Here is a 21,183-nt window from a genome sequence, read left to right as displayed (position 1 = left end):
TGCTCCCGGCGCTCCCCACTCGGCACTCAGGTGTGGACGACTTGAGTCCTTGGGGACCGGGTCCGGGCCCCGCGGGTGTTCAGTGCAGCCGAGCGGGTTGAGCCGAATTCTGTCTCCCGGGTCCTCCGTGGCCTCCCACACGCCCCGAGCCCCGTCGGAGATTTGGGGACACCATGCAGGTGGCCCATCCAGGAGTCCGAGGCCGCGGCCCGGCCCACCCTCCTCTCCCCACCCCACCCCTTCCGTTCTCGGCTGGCGTCAGGGACGGGCCGGTAGAGGGTGGTGCGAAGGCCGCGGCGGCGCCGGGGGTTGGGGGAAGTTTCCCCCACTACGCACCCCTACGACCCCAGCCGAGCAGCGGGCCCGGGCCGCAGACAATTAAAGCGGGATTCCTCCCCCGCTGACGTCGGCAGCGCGAGGCCCCTCCCGCGGTGGCATAAAAGGCGCGGGCTCCGCAGCGCAGGCGGCAGTGGGGGCCGGACAGCGCGGCGGTGCGGACTGCGCGGCGGAACAGTGAGCAGCGCGGCGCCCAGAGCGCTGGCCGCCCGCGGAGCTCCAGCCGAGCCGAGCCCGGCCCGGAGCGCCGCGTCCCAGCGCCCGCAGCCATGCTGGCCGGCCGCGCCGCGCGCACCTGTGCGCTGCTCGCCCTCTGCCTCCTGGGCAGCGGGGCCCAGGATTTGGGGCCAACGCGCTTCATCTGCACCTCGGTGCCGGTGGACGCCGACATGTGCGCCGCGTCCGTGGCCGCCGGCGGCGCCGAGGAGCTCCGGAGCAACGTGCTGCAGCTCCGCGAGACCGTGCTGCAGCAGAAGGAGACCATCCTGAGCCAGAAGGAGACCATCCGCGAGCTGACCACCAAGCTGGGCCGCTGCGAGAGCCAGAGCACGCTGGACGCGAGCGCCGGCGAGGCGCGGACGGGCGGCGGCCGCAAGCAGCCCGGCTCGGGCAAGAACACCATGGGCGACCTGTCTCGGACGCCGGCCGCCGAGACGCTCAGCCAACTCGGGCAAACTTTGCAGTCGCTCAAAACCCGCCTGGAGAACCTCGAGGTCCGCGCGCGCCGCTGTTTCCCCTCTGGCTCGCGCGCCCCTCTGCCCTCCCCCACCTCCATTCCCGACCCGGCCCGACATCCCCAACCCCGGCCTCGGCCGGGTGCCGATGCCTGGCTGGGCCCTCCCCAAGCGTGCGGGGCCCCGCGGACGGCCACTCTCCCGAGCTCCCCGCCAGGCTGCCCCCGCAGTCGCCCTGAGGGGACCGCGCCACCGGCCTCCCGGCACGGCCCCTGCTCCACGCGTAACGATATGGTTTCCCCCCCCTCCCACCCTTGCACCCTCGCAGCAGTACAGCCGGCTCAATTCCTCCAGCCAGACCAACAGCCTCAAGGATCTGCTGCAGAGCAAGATCGATGACCTGGAGAGGCAGGTGCTGTCTCGGGTGAACACTCTGGAGGAGGGCAAGGGGGGCCCCAGAAATGACACCGAGGAAAGAGTCAAGATCGAGAGTGCCCTGACCTCCCTGCACCAGCGGATCAGCGAGCTCGAGAAAGGTAATGGTCATGGGGGGCTGGGGGGTCATGCATCCTGTCTCAGCTCCCTGGACCAGTGGGACCCTGCCTCTGGTCCTGGCTTCCTGCATAGCTCAGGCTGGGAGTGTAAAAGCCCTCAGCTCCTCCACCCCTCTAGACCCATCCCTGCCCCAGGTTCTCCAGTTGGTGTTCCTGGCAGGACTGGGGTGCCCTGGGCTTGGGACATCTCAGGAAGCAGAGTGAGGAAGGGATTGCCTGGGGTTCCCTCCCCCCTCCCCCGCCACACTCACACACTCACAGGATTTTTCCAAGTCTGATTTGTTTAATCTTCAGCAACTTTGCACTATAGCTTTGGCTGGCTCAAGTCCTCCCTGGCTAGGAAAACCTGGCTCTAGCCAGTCTCCATCCACAGCAGAGAGCAGGGCATGGGCTGGGGCTGGGCCCTCGTGGTCCATGGCACATTTGGGCCCTGAGCAGGTTTCCTCCCAGCTCCTTGGTGCCCCTGGCATCCTCTGGGGATTTCCGGGTCCTCCCCTCCACCCTGAGCACACCCCCGAGGTTTTCTCTTCTGAGTGACCCAAGCCCAGGCATCTTGCATGCAGCCCCGCGGTTCCCGAGTCGCCAACTCCAGCCAGCCCCAATCTCACCCGAGGCCCACGGATGAGCTCGTGAGGCTCAGCCTTGAAGTCGCAGAAATCAAACAAGGTTGTAAAAGTGTGGGGGGGGTGAGACTCGGGGCTCGAAGCAGGGCCACGTGACCCTTCTCGGACTGCAAAGGGTGCCGGATGGATTTAAACAGTGCCATCTTAAGGCACGTTATGTAACTGAAAAACAGATCGGGGAAGGGGGGTGGGGAGAAAGGGGAGATTGGGGAAATGAAGAACACCCCCCGGAGAGACGAGGGACCAGATGTGCTCCAAGGGCAGGGGGCCGCCAGCCTGAAATGGAAGGGGAACACTGAGGGCCCGCCCTGCTCTGTTCCCCGACACCTGGCTTAGAGGAAGGGCGTGGGGTTGCTGGCCCGGCAGGACGCCTTCTAGAAATAATTCTTGGCCTGGAGGGGCCGGTTTAGTGCTGGGCTCCCTGGCAGCACCCAGTGTACACCCTGGAGCTGGTGGGTGTGTGTTCCTGGCTCTGGGCCTGGTGCCCAGGCCCACTGCTGGATTGGAATGTTTTGCCTGGAATCAGTCACACCATGCCCAGGGCCACAGCCAGTGTGTGTGTAGGTTGGGAGAGGGCAGAAAAGCATTCCCTGGAGACACTGCCAGCAGGCCCCCGGGGAGCTGGTGGCCGTGTATAAAGGGAAGGTATGGGACCAGGAGCCGGATTTTTCAGGAAACGCACAGGAAGCTCACCCTGAGAATGACTGGCATCATCCTCAGAGAGGTCACCTTAGGGGAACCTGGCTTTAGGGCCACCTCCCGGCTCCCTGCTGTCCTGCCCTCTCTGCAGGGGCCCAGACAGAGTTGCTAGAAGAGCCTCGGGGGGTACAACTCTTCCTCCTGTGGGATGGATGGGATTCTGGAAACAGCCTGAGTCCTCGGGGCAAATCGGCTGGGTCAGATGAGTGACCAGGGGCTGCAGTGTGTCCTGGCCTCACGGGAAGTGTGACGGGCACGGGGGGGCCTGCACCGTCAGCAGTCAGCATCCTGGACTCAGGTTGGGCTCCTGGAGGGGCTGCTCTGACGGGAGCTAATAGCCTCTTGACTGGCCGGGAGGAGACCTCCTTGCTCTGTGGTGACACCTTCGAGCGTTGCTTTACAGGGTGTGCACTGACCCACTCCCTACCCATGCCCACTGCCCAGCCCAGGTGCAGATGCTCAGAGCCCAGAGTGTGCGGGCGGCTCCCCACACCCCCATCCCAGCCTCTCCACAGGGGTCACCGTGTGGGAGCCACCTTATGGGAGCTGGACGGGGAGCAGAGACCTTGGGTCAGCTCTTTCGTCCTGGCCCTGTGCCCTGGGGCAAAGCACTTGACCTCTCCGAGCCTCCTTTTCAGCATCTACAGAACAGAGAGGAGTCTGCTTTGTCTGCATCACCAAGCCTGGTTGGGGGCAGGGGCATCGGCAAGCCTGCTTTAGTCAGGGACAGGCGCTTCGTCAAGGTGCAGGTATCTGGACTGTGTCCCGTCCTCCCCAGGTCAGAAGGACAACCGCCCCGGAGACAAGTTCCAGCTCACATTCCCCCTGCGGACCAACTACATGTATGCCAAGGTGAAGAAGAGCCTGCCGGAGATGTACGCCTTCACGGTGTGCATGTGGCTCAAGTCCAGCGCAGCGCCAGGGGTGGGCACGCCCTTCTCCTATGCTGTGCCCGGCCAGGCCAATGAGCTGGTCCTCATTGAGTGGGGCAACAACCCCATGGAGATCCTCATCAACGACAAGGTAGAGTCCCCACCCCTCTGGACTTGCAGAGCAGCAGGGCGAGGCCCCCAGGGCCCCAGTCTGTGCCAGCTGCCGGGACAGGTCTCGGTAGCATGAGATATACAGCCTCAGATGCTACTGTGGCCCCAAGAGGAGAGCCTGCCAGGCAGGGCTGAGGGAGGTGCAGGGTGAGGCCTGGGAGAAGTGGGCAGGGGTGCCCTTGCCATGCTCCATGAACAGGCCTCCCAGACAGAGGCCTCCTGGCTGGTGGTGGAGGAGGATAATCCAGGGGGACAATCCATCTGACAGACTCCTCCTCCCCCAGCTGGCCTTGGAGCTGACTTTGCTCCCCCATATTTGGGAGACCATAGATGCTGCGGGGGGGGGCGGGTAAAGATGCTTCTAGAGAGTCCAAATCAATCCTGCCTAGCCCCCTACCCCTGGGAGGAGGCCAGATCTGGGTGAGTCCTTGGGAGAGGGCAAACTTTCCCTCCAGGGAACCCGTCTCCATCTTGGCCCTCCGTTAGCTGTGGGAATAGCTGCCAACTCCCAAACTCCCTCATCTCTATGCCAGCTTTGGTAGTAAACGTCTAAAACCTAGGCTGGGAATTAGATTCCAAGCCCTTGCTCTTGATGCCTTGCCTAGAAAGGGCTGTGCCTTTCTGGGGCCCCATTTCCCCCAAGTTAAAAGGGTGTGAGGGTTCTTTCGTTGGCTGAGGCAGGCTCCCTGCCTGAAATGTTAAGAGCGTGAGTGAAATTCCAGGTGAGAGGCTGGTCCGAGCATTAAAAGGCATGGTGCCATCTCCCCTGGCATCTTTCAGAGTCTCTGCAAAAATGCTGGGTGGGTTGTAGACCCAGAGATCTGGCAGTTAGAGATGGAGTGTTGGAAGAGAGGAGAGGCTCAGAAAGCAGCAGTGAACTCAGCCCCCAGGGGTGGCCCTCCTCCATCAGAGGGCCTGTTTCATAGACTAGCCAAGAGGGAGGAGATTGCATGCATGTGCAGATCGATCTTAGGAGCCCCCTTGACAAATCTTCCCATTTCCTTTGTGATTTTGTGCTCCATCAATGGATGGCCTCAGTCCAGAGGGGCAGGTGCTGCAAGAAGTCAGTAACAGCTCTTGATATTTATTGTAAATGCCTGTGAATATCGGTTGAACTGCTAACTAGTGATGATAATTGATTCTGATTGTACCCCTGTTCCCATAATGTCCTGTATGTTGTTCTCCTTCCCAGGTGGCTAAGCTGCCCTTTGTAATCAATGATGGCAAGTGGCACCACATCTGCATCACCTGGACCACCCGGGACGGGGTCTGGGAAGCCTACCAGGATGGCACCCAGGGAGGCAACGGCGAGAACTTGGCGCCCTATCACCCTATCAAGCCACAGGGCGTGCTGGTGCTGGGCCAGGAGCAGGTACAGGCCATGGGGGCAGGGAAAGGGGGGGCAGCTGCAGGGGGAGGAGCCCCAGAACCAGAGACTAGGCAGGAGAAAGGAGAATGAGGGTGTTGGGAGAGAGGGCAGAGAGGCAGCAGGGAGCAAAGTGGGCGGGAGCTGGAGAGGCGAGTGGTGTCCCCTAGAAGTAGCTGAGGGAAGCAAGCGATGCAGCAGTTTGGGCAGAGTCCCTGCTCTGAGTGGGCACTTTCAGGAAAGGCAAGCAGGAGCGGGCTCTGGCCTCAAGGCTCTCCACAACTTTCTCAACAACTGCAGCAACGCTCTTTGGCGCCGGAAGACCAAATGTGCATTTAGTGATGCATAATTTATTTCCTGGAAGTGGTTTGTCTCCCATTGGGCACCCAGGAGGGAAAGGCAGGCAGGAGAGCCCCAGGGCTTCCATTCTCATTGGGCCGCTACTGCTGTTAAAGAGCGACACCTGAGTTTCTTGACTAGAGGCAGGGAGTGTAGGGGAGGCCCCCCAGGCACTGCTCCCACAGTTGTCCATGGACCTGGCTGACACCCTCCCTCACTGGGCAGCTCTCAGGTGCCCCCAGGAGAAGCTCTGCATCCAGGGCAGAGGAGGCCAGCATCACTCCTTCTCCTGAGCTCCCCACAGGGGAGGGACTGATGGATAGCTGAAGACCAGACACAGGGAGACAAATGGACCAGAGGTAGATGTGAGAGCCTTTCCCCCTAGGGATGCCCTCCTGATAGGCCCCCACTGCTATGACCCCCTCCACCCTCATCCTCTGCTTTTCTCTGAAGGACACTCTGGGTGGTGGGTTTGATGCCACCCAAGCGTTCGTGGGCGAGCTGGCCCATTTCAACATCTGGGACCGCAAGCTGACCCCGGGGGAGGTGTACAACCTGGCCACCTGCAGCACCAAGGCCCTTTCCGGCAACGTCATTGCCTGGTCTGAGTCCCACATCGAGATCTACGGCGGAGCCACCAAGTGGACGTTCGAAGCCTGTCGCCAGATCAACTGAGGCCCAGGGCCGGGCTGAGCCTCCTGGTCCCCAGGTCCCCAGCCCTCCCGCTTCCCCCCTGCTTGTGCGGTGATGATCCGTCGTCTCTTCTTCTCTCCCTTTCCCCCAGGAATGACTCAAGGCCATCGCCCTCGCACATGCGCACACGCACACAGCCTGGTTTCGTCCTCGTGCACGTGAAGCAGGCCCGGCTCCCATGCGTCCCCGAGGTGTCCCCACTTCTCTCTAGGAGCCCGCACTGTTTCTCAGGCATGCCCTGTTCACCAGTAAAGCCGGCAGCTGCAACATTTTGAAAAATGCACACGTAGGTGAGAGGACCTGTGTGTGTGTGTGTGTGTGTGTGTGTGTATATGTGTGTGTGTGTGTGTGTCTGTGTGTTTGTGTGTCTACAAGGGTCTGTCTCTCTGGGGAGGCCTTCTCTTTTAAAATGAGGTATTTCATTTCTTCTTTCTCTGTGGCTTTGGGAAATCTCATGACTGGTCTAATATCTGCATTGCCAACTTTGGTGTCCGCCCGTGCGCCTTGGGGCCGGTGCCTCTTCTGCAATGCATTCGTCTTTGTTTGTAAACGTTTTTCAGAGCGACACATCTCTATATTGATAAAATAAATATCTTTTAGCAGTTTGTTAAAGGCTGGGGGCCTCTCCATGGAGAATTTGTATTTTGTCATAGAAGGAATTCTCTCTGAAGGGTTGAAGGCAGACAGTGTCCTGTGATGGCACCACGTGCTGGGCAGGGGCAGAGGAGGAGGGACCAGCCTCGGGATCTGGGCAGTCCCTCCCCCAACCCCCAGTGCCTGGCCAGCGTCCTGCTCTTGGCATCTGAGGGCAGCCCTGGGCCTGGGAGACCAGCCTGCATACCCAGCTTGGCCAGCTCTGGCCCAGGATACCGTCTGTGGCCCTCAGCCTTCCCACGTCCTCAGACTCCCCTTCAGCTGCCAGCTAGTGCCCCGAAGAGAGGAACATCCCATCCACAGCCCAGGAAGCCAGGACCCCTGGTCTCCTCCCCTTGACCTCTGGCAGTGGGAGACCAGAGGCTTCGGTGCATCAGCTTGAGAGCAGACCTTTTAGACCAGGAAACCCGCACTCTGATTACGACCCAGCCACACAGGGCCACTGGAACTTGAACCCAGCCAGTCGATGGGCCAGGTCCGTGGTAACTCTGACAGCCATATTCTTCACCCGGGCCGAGGCGAGCCCTCCAAGGGGGCAGGGCCTCCGGAGACCTCTTCTGGGGAGCCACGCATGGCTAGGCCGGGGCCTGAAATCCACTCCCCCATCTTACAGAGCGCAAGTCCTATGTAGCCCCCAACCTGTCACCAGCTGGTGACACTGAGACCCAGCCAGTGTCCAGAAGCTTTGACATTTCTTTCCCTCCATGAAAAACTAACGTGTGCGCCTCCTTCTAGACCTTCCAAGGAGGGGAGAAAAGTGTGTGTGTGTGTGTGTGTGTGTGTGTGTGTGTGTGTGTGTTGAATGAGAGCGAGCAGAATAGAACTCAGACGGATCACACCCAGGGGAGGGTGAGCTCCCTGCTTTGTTGCACCATCTGGGGGTCGCACACCCTGAGGGCAACCTGGACTCTGTCACCAGGAGTCTAATCAGCAAAAGGCTGGCAAGTCTTTCTAGAAATTTTACTGCACTGCCTGGCTCATCTACAGCTGCAGACATTTCTTCAGGAGGAGCAGGTGTTTCTGTCTTCTGTTCCTTCCAGGGCACCTGTCTCCTTAAACGCAGGTCCGTGTTGTGTCGGAAACCTAGTGCATCTGTGTGTGTCTGTGTTGGTGTCCGCGTAGGTGTCTGCACGGTACCCAGCCGCCATGCTGCAATGCATCACCCTAGTGCCGAGGGTGAGGTCCAGGCGCCAGGCTGCGTGTTGTGGTTCAACGGTGGCTTTTTCTGAGACCGCTGTGCTTTGTCAGAGCCCATCGGGCTGTGGCATCTGTGGATCTGAAGGGATCTTCTCTGTTTGCATGTTCCTTGGGGTGGCATGTCCCTTGCTTCCTCAGTCTGGTGTGTGTTCCCCTGCCTGCATGAACTTCTCTGGTTCTGTGTTGTGTGCCCAGTGCCACCCATTGTTCTGTGACCATCCATGTAGCTACTAAAAATGGCTGGGTAAGCAATCCAAGGGTGTCGGAGGAGGTCAAGGGAGAGATCGATTCCCTCTCCCCCTCCCCACTCCCCAAACACACCAAGAAGTATTTTTAACATGTAGGTTGAGAACAAGCCTAACAATGCTTGTGGTTGGGAAAGAGTGAGAGCTTAGTATCCCCCTCTAGACCAGATCGGCCCCACCCCTCACTTCAGCCATCTCAGAGCTGTAGGCAAGGCCCAGAGTGTGCTAGGTGCTCTCCCATCAGCACCTCCCACCAGCCTCTGCCGATCTATGGATCTACCAGACCCGGGACCACCTCCTGTCCCAGTGGGCGCAGTGGGAGCTGTCCTTTCAGGACCACAAGCCATCCTCTGCCCTAAGTAGAGAGGGGCAGAGCACACCCCAGATGCTTACCCCTGTGTCCCTTCAGCCTCCCGACCTGTTCACCCTCCTCGCCCCTCCCCTGACACACCTGCGGTGCCAGGGATGGAAGCTGATGTTTAACTCCCTCCGCCCTCCCCAGCTGGAGCCTGTGCCAAGCCCCGGACTCCCTTACTGTGGTAACACTTGGCACTTTGCCAGCCCGGAGGAAGGCCGATTACACAGCCACAAATCTAATCCACATAGTTTCCATCTACCCCTTAATCTGACTGATGTTCCCTCTTGCACTGAAATAATACATGCCTATCTCAGGTAAGCCATTTTATAAAAGAAGAAGATAAAAAAGCACTGTCGAGACAGTGTTTGCTTTCACCGAGCTGGTGTCCCACAGCTCCCTGGGTGTCCGAGGTGGGAGAGCTGCTGACAGAGGCTCTCCGGGCCCTCGGGAGATTAGAGCCCACTTGAATCGTAAGCCTTTCTTGCTTTTGATAACAGTATTATTTCTCTTACTCTAGACGAAAAAGTTTATTACCAAACAAGAGTATTTTTATGAAAGAAAAGGACAAACCTATAAATTAACTCAACCTATATTTCCCTTGAAAATACTTTCAGGCTCCGCCAAAAACGTAGAACTGAAAGCATGTTATTTTGGAAGAAAGAGATACATTTTGTATGCTTTCTGTTCCTTTTGTAGATTCACAGTTTTATTTTCTAAGACTGCAAAGATCACTTTGTCACCAGCCCTGGGACCTGAGACCAAGGGGGTGTCTTGTGGGGAGTGAAGGGGAGGGAAGAGGCTGGCATGAAGGTCACAGTCATTCCAATGTGCTCCAGAGAGGGGCCACCTGTTCTCAAAGATGTGTCGGGGATGGGATGCACACTGGCCATTTATGGTGGCCCCTCTGGCTCGAGCTGACTTGTTAAATGGAATGAGTCGAGGACTTGATGGTCAGTTCCAACCCTGATAGAAGAAACTAGGGTTCTGAATTGTAAACATTAAGAGGATAGTATCCTTTGTAACCTTATGGCAACCAAAATGTGGCTTAAAGCAGTCATGGTTTCATCTCTTAAAACACAGTGTGTAAATTTATTCAGCTAATGACGGGAAATGTATCACTTCCATGCACAGTGGACTTAAGTGCCATTTGTTGAAGGGGAACAAGTCAATGAGGAGAAAAAAAGCCCAAATACTTAAAGTCCCAATTTTGTCTTATTTGCCAAAAAAAAAACAAAAAAATCAACGACAACAAAGCAAACCCCCTATGGTTGATATTGTTATATTGTATATACTGTATAATAGGAAACAGAATTGATGTATCTTACTTTTTCATTATTTGCTAACCAAAGCTGTACATTTTTCATATGATCCGCAGCCTTTTGGGTATCTAATGGGTCAAAACCATGGGACCTGCCACCTCCCATAAGCAGTTCTGGAAATGCACTATTTCTACTGGTATTCTTGCTTTTTTCTTTTTCTTCATTTTCTTGCTGAAATGACATGAATTGTTGAGTTTATTTTTACACAGTAAAGAGTGAAGAAAGACTGTGGTCTCCTTGGAATGTCTCTTCTTTCCTCAAGCTTGCAAATGTCACCTCAACCTGCTGGATGACCTCAGGGGTCCTCCCAGGGGATGCATGCCTGCCTATTGCCCTGTGCCCCTTGAAAATCCCGCAGTCATCTGGTGACACTGGACATCAGAGGTGGGGAGGGGGCCTGCCCAATAGCCAATACCAAGGCAGAGTACCAAGGCAGAGAGAGGTGAAGTGATTTCCCAAAGTGTGGACGCCACACTGGGGCTTGGGGTGCAGAGTAACTGCCCGTTCCTTACCTCGCCTGCAGCCCTGCTCCCTACTGAGTGAATGCACTGCCCACAGCACACCTGGGAACAGGTCCCAGGTGGCCTGGGCTTGTCCTCCCCAAACAGCCCTGCTCTGCTCTCCTTTGCCACATCCCTGCTGACCCATCCTTGGCCAACACCTGGTTACCTCTCCTCTTCTGGAGTTCCCAGGCTGCTTTCCTGCTCTCAAGCAAGACAGCATCTCTAGATTCACATAACAAAAAGATGGGTGATGCGGGAGCCCTGGGCACTGAGAAGAACTTACTTCCCTGGCCCCTGGTGGACCAAGCTAGACTCTGGATGAACAAAGAGCTTTGGAACTGTTCCCTTCCAGGGGACAAAATTAATGACCAGGGGCCAAAGTAGCCTGCCTGGTTGGTGGGTCTCCCCCATGCCCCAACACACATGCACACTGGGTTAGCAGAGGGGACTTGGCCAGGACTCAGGACCTGGGGTTTGGTGGGGTGTAACTGAGCCGTCCATTGCCTGGGGTGGTACAGAGGGAGGGGATTTGGCCTCAGAGCAGGTGGCCACTCGCCCTATTGCCCCTGCAGGAGGAGCCCCAGTTGGGAGAGAGAAGCCCCGGCCAGGTTGAAGACCCTGGATCTGTTTTCTCCAGAGTTGCCCTTGGCGGGTGGTATCCACCTCCAGGCTGCACACGTGTGGCCAGGGCAAGGGTTGTACCCAATCTCAGCAGCTTCAGCCAACACACCACCTCTTTGCCTCCCACTCAAGCAAGTGCATAGTTATGCCTTTACTAACATCACTCTTACATTTCTAATTTCTGTGGAAGTGCTCATTCAAAAACTTGGGTATTTTAACTCTCATCAGAAACAAGTTACTTTCTCCACCTCTCACACCTGATATTGGTACGTCAGTGACTGACTTTAGGGGCCATGGAGCTGAGAACAGCAGCTCGCAGGGAGGCAGTCAGGCCTTGCTGCTGAGCTCGCTTGCGTGGGAGCCTGGGGCAGAGGGACACAGGCTCGGGATTTCAAAGCTGGAGAGTGTCTCCAAAGCCATTGACTCCAACGGCCCATCAGGTGTACGAAAATGTTCTCAGCTTGCACATTTCCAGTGACGGGGAACTCACTATTCATAGAGAGTCTGCCCCATTTTCAGACAGCTCCAGCTGGGAGTTTCCTTTTTTTCTTTTCTACCTTTTCTGTTTCTTTTCTGTAGCGCCCAGTTCCTTATACCGAGCTGCAGCGTCCACCCACCTGTCTGCACACAGGGAGACAGCCCCCATGGCCCCTGGGTCTCAGCCTTCATGTCTCTCCTGCAGCACCTGGCTGACCTGCCCTGCGGTCACACTCCTCCCACCCCAGAAGCCCCCCAGGGAGCAGCATAGGAGTGTAGACCAACCCCTGGAGCGTCCGGGGAATGTATCACTCCACCCCCATCCTTGCTCCGGGAAGCTGGGGCTTGTGCTCCCAACGAGTGGGCCTGTCCGCAGCAGCCCCCTCTCTGCAGACCCCCAAGGAGCACAAAGCCACATGGGCTCCGGGAAGTTAACTACTTGCTGCAATGAGAAAATGGGAGAGAATAAAAGTGGCGGCTGGGGGGAAGTTACAAAGGTTCTGGAATTCTTTGAAAGGCCTGTGGTTCTGAGCTCAGGGCTTGGCTTCTTTGCAGGAACCAGATGCCCTTCGGAAGAGGCTGGAATGCTCAGCCCGGCCAACGAGGGGCCGTCCCTGGGATGGAGTCAGCCAGCACTGCTGCCTTGACCTTAGCAGAACTGCCTCCCCCGTCCCCCACTAGGAGATTCTTTCCCATTCACAGCCGGTGGTGCCCACCTGGGCTCAGGCCCATCGGCTAGCTTTGCCAGGGACCCAGACCCTCACGACTCTCCACAGTCCACTTCTGGAGGTGCCCCAGCAGTGCTGCTACCCTCCAGGGGCCATTGACATCCACACTGTGCATCATGCTCTGTGCTTAACTCACTCCTACGCTTCATCTCACGTCGTCCCAATGGCCACCCTGATGATAACACTGATTTTGCAGATGAGGAGCTGGTGGGGAGGCCGGGTGACCTGCTGAGCTCATGAGTGGCAGGGCGGGCAATCAGACTGCAAAGCCCCTGCCTTTCCACACTAGCTATCAGGTTCCGAGTTCATCTGCAGGGGTCCGCAGCTGGCAGGCCACCTCCTCACAGAGGACCTAGTCCCAATCTGAGCCCGTGAATCTCTGGCCAGACCTGCTCTTCCCTCGCACTTTGCTGCTCTGTCATCCTTGACCCCTCAGGTTCTCACGCACCCACGTGTGATGCACGTGGTCAGTCCCTGTGGCCTCAGGTTCCCGAGATGCCCCTCCCCACGGGAGCAGAGCCTCCCTCCTCTCCTGACATTCAATAAATTGTTTCTAACAGTCTGATCCTTAAAAACTGAAAATCCTTTCATTTCTTGGTTTCCCCATGAAGCACACTTGCATTTCCTGAGACTCACATGGTCACTCAAGGAAGTGGACAATGGTCTTTAGGGCCATGGTTTTCCCCAGCATAGGAAGACAGGGTGAGACCAGCTGGTCTCTGCAGTCCCTTTGGGCTCTCCCTCGAGCCTAGGAGGCAACCTCCCCAATCCGTGGGGACCAGCAGGGCCCTCTGTGCAGGACGTCTGACCTACCTGCTCCTAGACCCTTGCTCACACAGGACTCCTCTGCCCCCTGCCCCACCAGCAGTCCAGCAGCCATGGGATCTGCCCTCACCAGACTTCTCAATGTTAACTGCCCTCTCAGGGTCCCTGTTCAGGCTACATGAGTTCATATTTCTGATCACTGTTGGTGGACCTGAGTCACATTTTCTCCCCAGAATCTCTTAGCTACCATATAAATCAGGGTGCATGTAGGTACTTGGGGTGGGGTCCACAGGCCCTGAGCCCACTGTCATGACCTGGACTCATCAGTCTCCCTTTGGGGACAGGGGCAGAGAAGTATATTAAGGAAATGAAGAACCACAACTGACCCTTTAGAAAAACGTACTCACAGGAGATCAGCCAAGATGGCGGAGTAGAAGAACCCTGAGCTCACCTCTTACAAGCACATCAAAATCACAACTATTTGCAGAACAATCATCAATGAAAAAGACCTACCAGAAAAGATCTTCTACAAATAAAGACATAAAGAAGGAACCTCAACGAGATGGGTAGGAGGGGCAGACGCTCAATAAAGTCAAGTCTCATAACCCTGGGTGGGCAACCCACAAACCGGAGAATAATTATGTTGCAGAGGTTCTCCGATCGGAGTGAGAGGTCTGAGCCCCACTTCAGGCTCCCCAGCCTGGACGTCCTGCACCAGGAAGATGAGCCCCCAGAACCATTGGCTTTGAAAGCCAGCAGGTCTTAATTTCAGGAGTCCCATAGGACTGGGGGGGAAAGAGACTTCACTCTTAAACGGTGCGCACAAAATCTCACATGCTCCAGGACCCAGGGAAGAAGCAGTAATTTGATAGGAGCCTGGGCCAGACCTGCTAGTCTTGGAGAGTCTCTTGGAGAGGTGAGGGTCGGGGGGTGGCTCACCCTGGGGACATAGACTCTGGTGAGAGCCATTCTTGGGAGCTCCTTCTACCGCGTGGACACTGGTGCTGGTAGGCACCATTGTGTGGGATCCTCCCTCTAGCTCATCAAGGCCGAGACCTGGCGCTACCTAACAACCTGTAGGCACCAGTGCTGAGATGCCTCAGGCCAAGCAACTAACTGACACAGCCCCACCCATCAGCAGACAAGCTGCCTAAAGACCCCTTGAGCCCACAGCCACCCCAGACACTGCCCTGCCCACCAGAGGGCCCAGGACCCAGCCCCACCCACCAGTGGGCAGGCACCAGACACAAGAAAACCACAATCCCACAGCCTATGGATACAGCCTGCCCACCATCAGGCTAGACCTTGCCCTGGAACCAGCTGGGTCCCAGTCCTGCCCACTATCAGGCCAACACAAGCTTCAGAACAGCCTGGACCCTGTACCCAACTGTTTCAAGAACCGCCCCCCCACACCCCAACAGTGATGTGACACCAGCTCTGGGATCCCTGAGCCGAGCAACTAGACTCCGGGACCTGGCTCTGATCACTAGTACGCAGGCACTAAACCCAGGGTTAACACCTATCCTTCTCAAATTATTCCAAAAAATTGCAAAGGAAAAAACACTTCTGAACTCATTCTATGAGGCCAGCATCACCCTAATACCAAATAACAGACAAATATATCACAAAAAAAGAAAACTACAGGCCAATATTACTGGTGAACATAGATGTAAAAACTCTCAACAAAGTATTAGCAAACCAAATCCAACAATACATTATAAGGATCTTACACCATGATCAAGTGGGATTTATCCCAGGGATGCAAGATTTTTCAATATCAGCAAATCAATCAATATGATACACCACATTAACAAATTGAAGAATACAAACCATATGATCATCTAGATAGATGCAGAAAAAGCTTTCTGACAAAATGCAACACGTATTTATGATTAAAAAAAAAAAACTCCAGAAAGTGGGCATAGAGGGAACATACCTCAACATAATAAAGGCCATGTATGACAAACCCACAGCCAACATCATACTCAACAGTGAAAAGTTGAAAGCATTTCCTCTAAGATCAGGAACAAGACAAGGATGCCCACTCTCATCACTTTTTTTGGGGGGGGTGGGGGGCAAGCCATGTGGCTTGTGGGATCTTAGTTCCTTGACCAGGGATTGAAGCTGGGCCCTCAGCAGTGAAAGCACAGATCTCTAACCACTGGACTGCCGGGGAATTCCCTCTCATCATTTTTATTCAACATAGCATTGGAAGTCCTAGCCACAGCAATCAGAGAAGAAAAAGAAATAAAAGGAGTCCAAATTGGAAAGGAAGAAGTAAAACTGTCACTGTTTGCAGATGACATGATACTACATATAGAAAATCCTAAAGATGACACTAGAAAACTACTAGAGCTCACCAATGAATACGGTAAAATAGTAGAATACAAAATTTATATACAGAAATCTGTTGCATTTGTATACACTAACAATGAACTATTAGAAAAAGAAATTAAGAAAACAATTTCATTTACCATTGCATCAAAAAGAATAAGATACCTAGGGGACTTCCCTGGTGGCGCAGTGGTTAAGAATCTGCCTGCCAATGCAGGGGACATGGGTTCGATCCCTGGTCTGGGAAGACCCCACATGCTGTGGAGCAACTAAGCCTGTGTGCCACAACTACTGAGCCTGCGCTTTAGAGCCTGTGAGCCACAACTACTGAGCCCTTGTGCCACAACTGCTGAAGGCCATGTGCCTAGAGCCCGTGCTCTGCAACAAGACAAGACACTGCGATGAGAAGCCCGCGCACCACAATGAAGAGTAGCCCCCGCTTGACGCAACTAGAGAACGCCTGCACACAGGAATGAAGACCAAACGCAGCCAAAAATAAACAAACAAAAAAAAAGTATAAGATAGCTAGGAGTAAACTTACCTAAGGAGGTAAAAGACCTGTACTCAGGAAACTATAAGACACTGATGAAAGAAACTGAAAACAACACAACCAGATGGAAAGATATACCGTGTTCTTGGATTGGAAGGATCAATATTGTTAAAATGATCATACTACCCAAGGCAATCTACAGATTCAATGCAATCGCCATCAAGTTACCAATGGCATTTTTCACAGAACTAGAAAAAACAATTTTAAAATTTGTATGGTAACACAAAAGATCCTAAATAACCAAAACAATCTTGAGAAAGAAGAACAGAGATGGAGGAATTACACTCCCTGACTTCAGATTATACTACAAAGCTACAGTAATCAAAACAGAATGGTACTGGCACAAAAACAGCCATACAAATCAATGGAACAGGATAGAAAGCCCAGAAATAAACACTTATGGTCAATTAATCTATGACAAAGGAGACAGGAACATACAATGGAGAAAAGACAGTCTCTTCAATAAGTGGTGCTGGGAAAACTGGACAGCTACATGTAAAAGAATAAAATTAGAACATTCTCTAACACCATATACAAAAATAAACTCAAAATGTATTACAGACCTAAATGTAAGACCAGAAACCATAAAACTCCTAGAGGAAAACATAGGCAGAACATACTTTGACCTAAATTGTAGCAATATTTTTTTGGATCTGTCTCCTAAGGCAAAGGCAATAAAGGCAAAAATAAACAAATGGGACATAATTTAACTTAAAAGCATTTGCACAGCAAAGGAAATCATCAACAAAATGAAAAGACAATCTACTGAAGGGGAGAAATTATTTGCAAATGGTATGACCAATAAGAGGTTAATATCCAAAGTATACAGACAGCTTATACAACTCAACATCAAAAACACAAACAACCTGAATGAAAAATGGGCAGAAGGGACTTCCCTAGTGGTCCAGTGGTTAAGACTCTGCACTTCCACTGCAGGGGGCATGGGTTTGATCCTTGGTCGGGGAACTAAGATCCCACATGCCGTGTGACGAAAAAAAAAGGGCAGAAGACCCAAATAGACATTTTTCCAAAGAGCACATGCAGATGGCCAACAGACACATGACAAGATGTTCAACAGTGCTAATCATCAAGGAAATGCAAATCAAAACTGCAATGAGATATCATCTCACACCTGTCAGAATGGCTGTCATCAAAAAAGACACAAATAACAAATGTTGACGAGATGTGGAGAAAAGGGAACCCTCATACACTGTTGGTAGGAAAGTAAATTAGTGCAGCCACTGCGGAAAACAGTATGGAGGTCTCTCAAAAAACTAAAAATAGAACTACCATAAGACCCAGCAATTCCACTCCTGGTATATATCCAAAAAACCCCAAAAACACTAATTCGAAAAGATATGTACACCCCAATGTTCATAGCAGCATTATATATAATTGCCAAGACAAGACATGGAAGTAACCAAGTGTCTATCAACAGATGAATGGATAAAGTAGATGTGGCGTGTATATAAATGTATATGTATACTACTCAGCCATAAAAAAAGAATTAAATTTTGCCATTTGCAACAACATGGGTGGACCTGGAGGGCATTATGCCAAGTGAAGTGAGAAAGACAAATACTCTATGATATCACTTATATGTGGAATCTAAAAAATACAATAAACTAGTGAATATAACAAAAAAGAAGCAGACTCACAAATATAGAGAACAAACTAGGGACTTCCCTGGTGGTCCAGTGGCTAAGACTCCATGCTCCCAGTGGAGGGGGCCCAGGTTCAATCCCTGGTCAGGGAACTGGATCCCACATACTGCAACTAAAAGCCCACATGCCGCAACTAAAGATCCCCCATACCACAACTAAAAGATTCCACATGCCGCAACTAAGACCTGGTGCAGCCAAATAAATAAATATATAATTTTTTTAAAAAGAGAGAGAGAGGGCTTCCCTGGTGGCGCAGCGGTTGGGAGTCCGCCTGCCGATGCAGGGGACGCGGGTTCGTGCCCCGGTCCGGGAGGATCCCACATGCCGCGGAGCGGCTGGGCCCGTGAGCCATGGCCACTGGGCCTGCGCATCCGGAGCCTGTGCTCCGCAACGGGAGAGGCCACAGCTGTGAGAGGCCCGCGTACCGCAAAAAAAAAAAAAAAAAAAAAAAAAAAAGAGAGAGAGAGAGAACAAACTAGTGGTTATCTGTGGGTAGAGGGAAGGGGGAGTGGCAAACGTGGGTAGGGGATTAAGAGGTACAAACTACTATGTACAAAATAAGCTACAAGGATATATTGTACAGCACAGGGAATATAGCCAATATTTGATAATAACTATAAATAGAGTATAACCTTTAAAAAATGTGAATCACTATATTGTACAACTGTAACTTATACAATATTGTACATCGACTATATTCCAGTTTTAAAAAAAGAGAAATAAAGAAAAACGTACATTCATGCATTCATTCACTTATCGAGGACCTGTTTCCTGAGCACCTACCATGAGGAAGTACTTGGGGCCAGGTGCCCGGTGGGTGGTCTGAGGGGCGGAAGAAGAAGGCTCAGCTCAGGCACCTGGGCCAGCTTCAGGCTTAGAAACACCGAAGGCAAATGGTGCCGGAGGATGGGGGAGGGGGAGGAGGGCGGGTGTGAGCTTGCATGCTTGTGTGCCTACAAGGCATTGCTAAGGAAGCCGTCTGTCTGCTGTTTGATTTCTGCGCTTCTCAATTCAGGCCAAGGTGGGGGGCCATCTGCTAAAGTGGACACAGAGAAAACATTTTCGCTATGTAGAAAATTGGCTTCTGAGGGGAGGCTGTGTGCTCAGCACAGAACCAGCCTGCAGAGGAGGTGCTAGAGGCAGCGGGCAGGGCTGGGTGCAGGGAGGGAGGGCTGGAGAGACGCCCCTGCTCCTGCCCCATCCTTGGGAGGCCTCAGGCCCGCCAGTGTCTCCAATGCATCAAGCCCCTGCCTAAAACTTCCGCGTCTTTGCATGGGACTTGCATGGGAGGAGGGCTCCCCTCATTTTTGTGTGTGTGTGTGTGTGTGTGTGTGTGGTATTTTTTTTTTTTTTTTGCGGTACGCGGGCCTCTCACTGTTGTGGCCTCTCCCGTCGCAGAGCACAGGCTCCGGACGCGCAGGCTCAGCGGCCATGGCTCATGGGCACAGCCGCTCCGCGGCATTTGGGGTCTTCCCGGACCGGGGCACGAACCCGTGTACCCTGCATTGGCAGGCGGACTCTCAACCACTGCGCCACCACGGAAGCCCTCCCTTCATTTTTAATACCTTCATTAAGATATAGTTCACATACCATAAAATTTAGTCATTTAAAGTGTACAGCTCAATGGCTTTTGGTATATTACATTACTAGTTTTAAAAAATTGTGGTAAGTATATATAACATAAAATGTACCACTTTAACCATTTTTAAGTGTACAATTCATTGGTATTGATTATATTCATAATGTTGTGCAAGTATCACCACTATTTCTAAAACTTTTTCTTCACCCCAAACAGAAACTCTGTACCCATTAAACATTAACTCCCTACCCCCTACCCCAATCCCTGGTAACCTCTAATCTACTTTCTGTCTCTCAAAATTTACCTATCCTAGGGACCTCATTTAAGTGAATCATACAGTATTTGTCCTTTTGTGTCAGGTTTCTTTCACTTAGCATAATGTTTTCAAGGTTCCTCCATCTTGTAGCTTGTGTCAGAATGCCATTCCTTTATGGCTGAATAATATTCCACTGTATGGATAGACCACATTTATTTATCCATTCACCTGTTGATGGACACTTGAGTTGTTTCCACCTTTTTGTGAATAGTGTTGCTAAGAATATGGGTGTGCAAGTATCTGTTTTAGTCCTTACTTTCAATCCTTTTGTGTATATACCTAGGAGTAGAATCATATGGTAATTCTATGTATAGGTGTTCAGGAACTGTCACACAGTTTTCTACAGTGGCTGCACCATTTTACATTCCTACCAACAGCGTACTAGGTTCCAACGTCTCCACCCATATTTGTTATTTCTGCTGTTGTTGTTACTTGATGGTAGCCACCCTAATGAGTGTGAGGTGCTATCTTACGTGGGTTTGATTTGCATTTCCCTAATGATTAGTGATATCATGTGATATCACACAATGTTAGTGATATACTGATTATTTAAAATAAATAAATTTATTTATTGGCTGTGTTGGGTCTTCGTTGCTGCGCGCGGGCTTTCTCTAGTTGCAGTGAGCGGGGGCTACTCTTCGTTGCGGTGCGCGGGCTTCTCATTGTGGTGGCTTCTCTTTGCTGTAGAGCACAGGCTCTAGGCACGTGGGCTGCAGTAGCTGTGGCACATGGGCTCAGTAGTAGTGGCTCGCGGGCTCTAGAGCACAGGCTCAGTAATTGTGGCACATGGGCTTAGATGCTCCGCGGCATGTGGGATCTTCCTGGGCCAGGCCCCTGCATTGGCAGGTGGATTCTTAACCACTGCGCCACCAGGGAAGTCCCTGATATACTGATTTTCATGTGCTTATGGCTATTTGTGTATCTTCTTTTGCAAAATGTCCTTTTGAACCCTTTGTCCATTTTAAAATCGGGTGCTTGGTTTTTTGTTGTTGAGTTATAGAAGTTCTTTATATATTCTGGATATTAATCCCTTATTGGATATATAACTTGTGAATATTTTCTCCCATACTGTGGGTTGTCTTTTCACTCTCTCGATAGTACCCTTTTATACACAAAAGTTTTTTATTTTGATGAAGTCCAACTTAGCTATTTTTTGGTCAAAGCTGCCTCTGCACTGTGTTTTTGGTGTCATATCCAAGAAATAATTTGCTAGACTAAATCCTACTCATCTTTGATCCCCCGCCCGGTGTAAATTAGTCCTCCTTGCGATCCTGTCTCATTGCACCTGTGTTCCCTTGGCAGTGCCATCTGCACCCGGTTGGTCTGCACAGCTCCGAGTCTCCCCAACCCAGAACCCCAGCGGGCAGAAGTCATGTCTGTTTCCTTCCTCCTAGAAGCTCCTTCTGGATTGAACATTCTTGGCTCTGGGCTTTACTCTTCAGAATTCTGGTTCTCTAAGGATCACAGAATGTTAGCGCAGATGTAGAAAGAAGAAAAAAACCAGAAACGCTCTTTGAAATAAGAGCCAACTGCTTTCATGCACCAG

General features: G+C 52.7%; 1 protein-coding gene across 1 annotated transcript; it reads left to right on the top strand.

Annotated features, from left to right (window-relative positions):
- Positions 1-605: 605 nt before the first annotated feature.
- On the top strand, positions 606-6,309 carry NPTX1 (neuronal pentraxin 1). The gene is made up of 5 exons (XM_065897556.1): positions 606-1,049; positions 1,339-1,546; positions 3,665-3,909; positions 5,122-5,301; positions 6,088-6,309. Exons 1-5 carry the CDS (start codon positions 606-608, stop codon positions 6,307-6,309), a joined length of 1,299 nt encoding a protein of 432 aa, XP_065753628.1.
- The last annotated feature ends 14,874 nt before the right edge of the window (positions 6,310-21,183 follow it).

Source organism: Phocoena phocoena, chromosome 19 (assembly GCF_963924675.1).
Source record: "Phocoena phocoena chromosome 19, mPhoPho1.1, whole genome shotgun sequence".
Taxonomy (NCBI): domain Eukaryota; kingdom Metazoa; phylum Chordata; class Mammalia; order Artiodactyla; family Phocoenidae; genus Phocoena; species Phocoena phocoena.
This window is presented reverse-complemented; position numbering and strand designations above follow the sequence as displayed.

What these genes read in the sequence shown, in the direction of transcription:
- NPTX1 (XM_065897556.1), top strand. Translation starts at nt 606, where the DNA reads ATGCTGGCCGGCCGCGCCGCGCGCACCTGTGCGCTGCTCGCCCTCTGC. An exon ending in GATCAGCGAGCTCGAGAAAG is followed by an intron (nt 1,547 to 3,664) that starts GTAATGGTCATG and finishes CGTCCTCCCCAG; the next exon opens with GTCAGAAGGACAACCGCCCC. An exon ending in AGATCCTCATCAACGACAAG is followed by an intron (nt 3,910 to 5,121) that starts GTAGAGTCCCCA and finishes TCTCCTTCCCAG; the next exon opens with GTGGCTAAGCTGCCCTTTGT.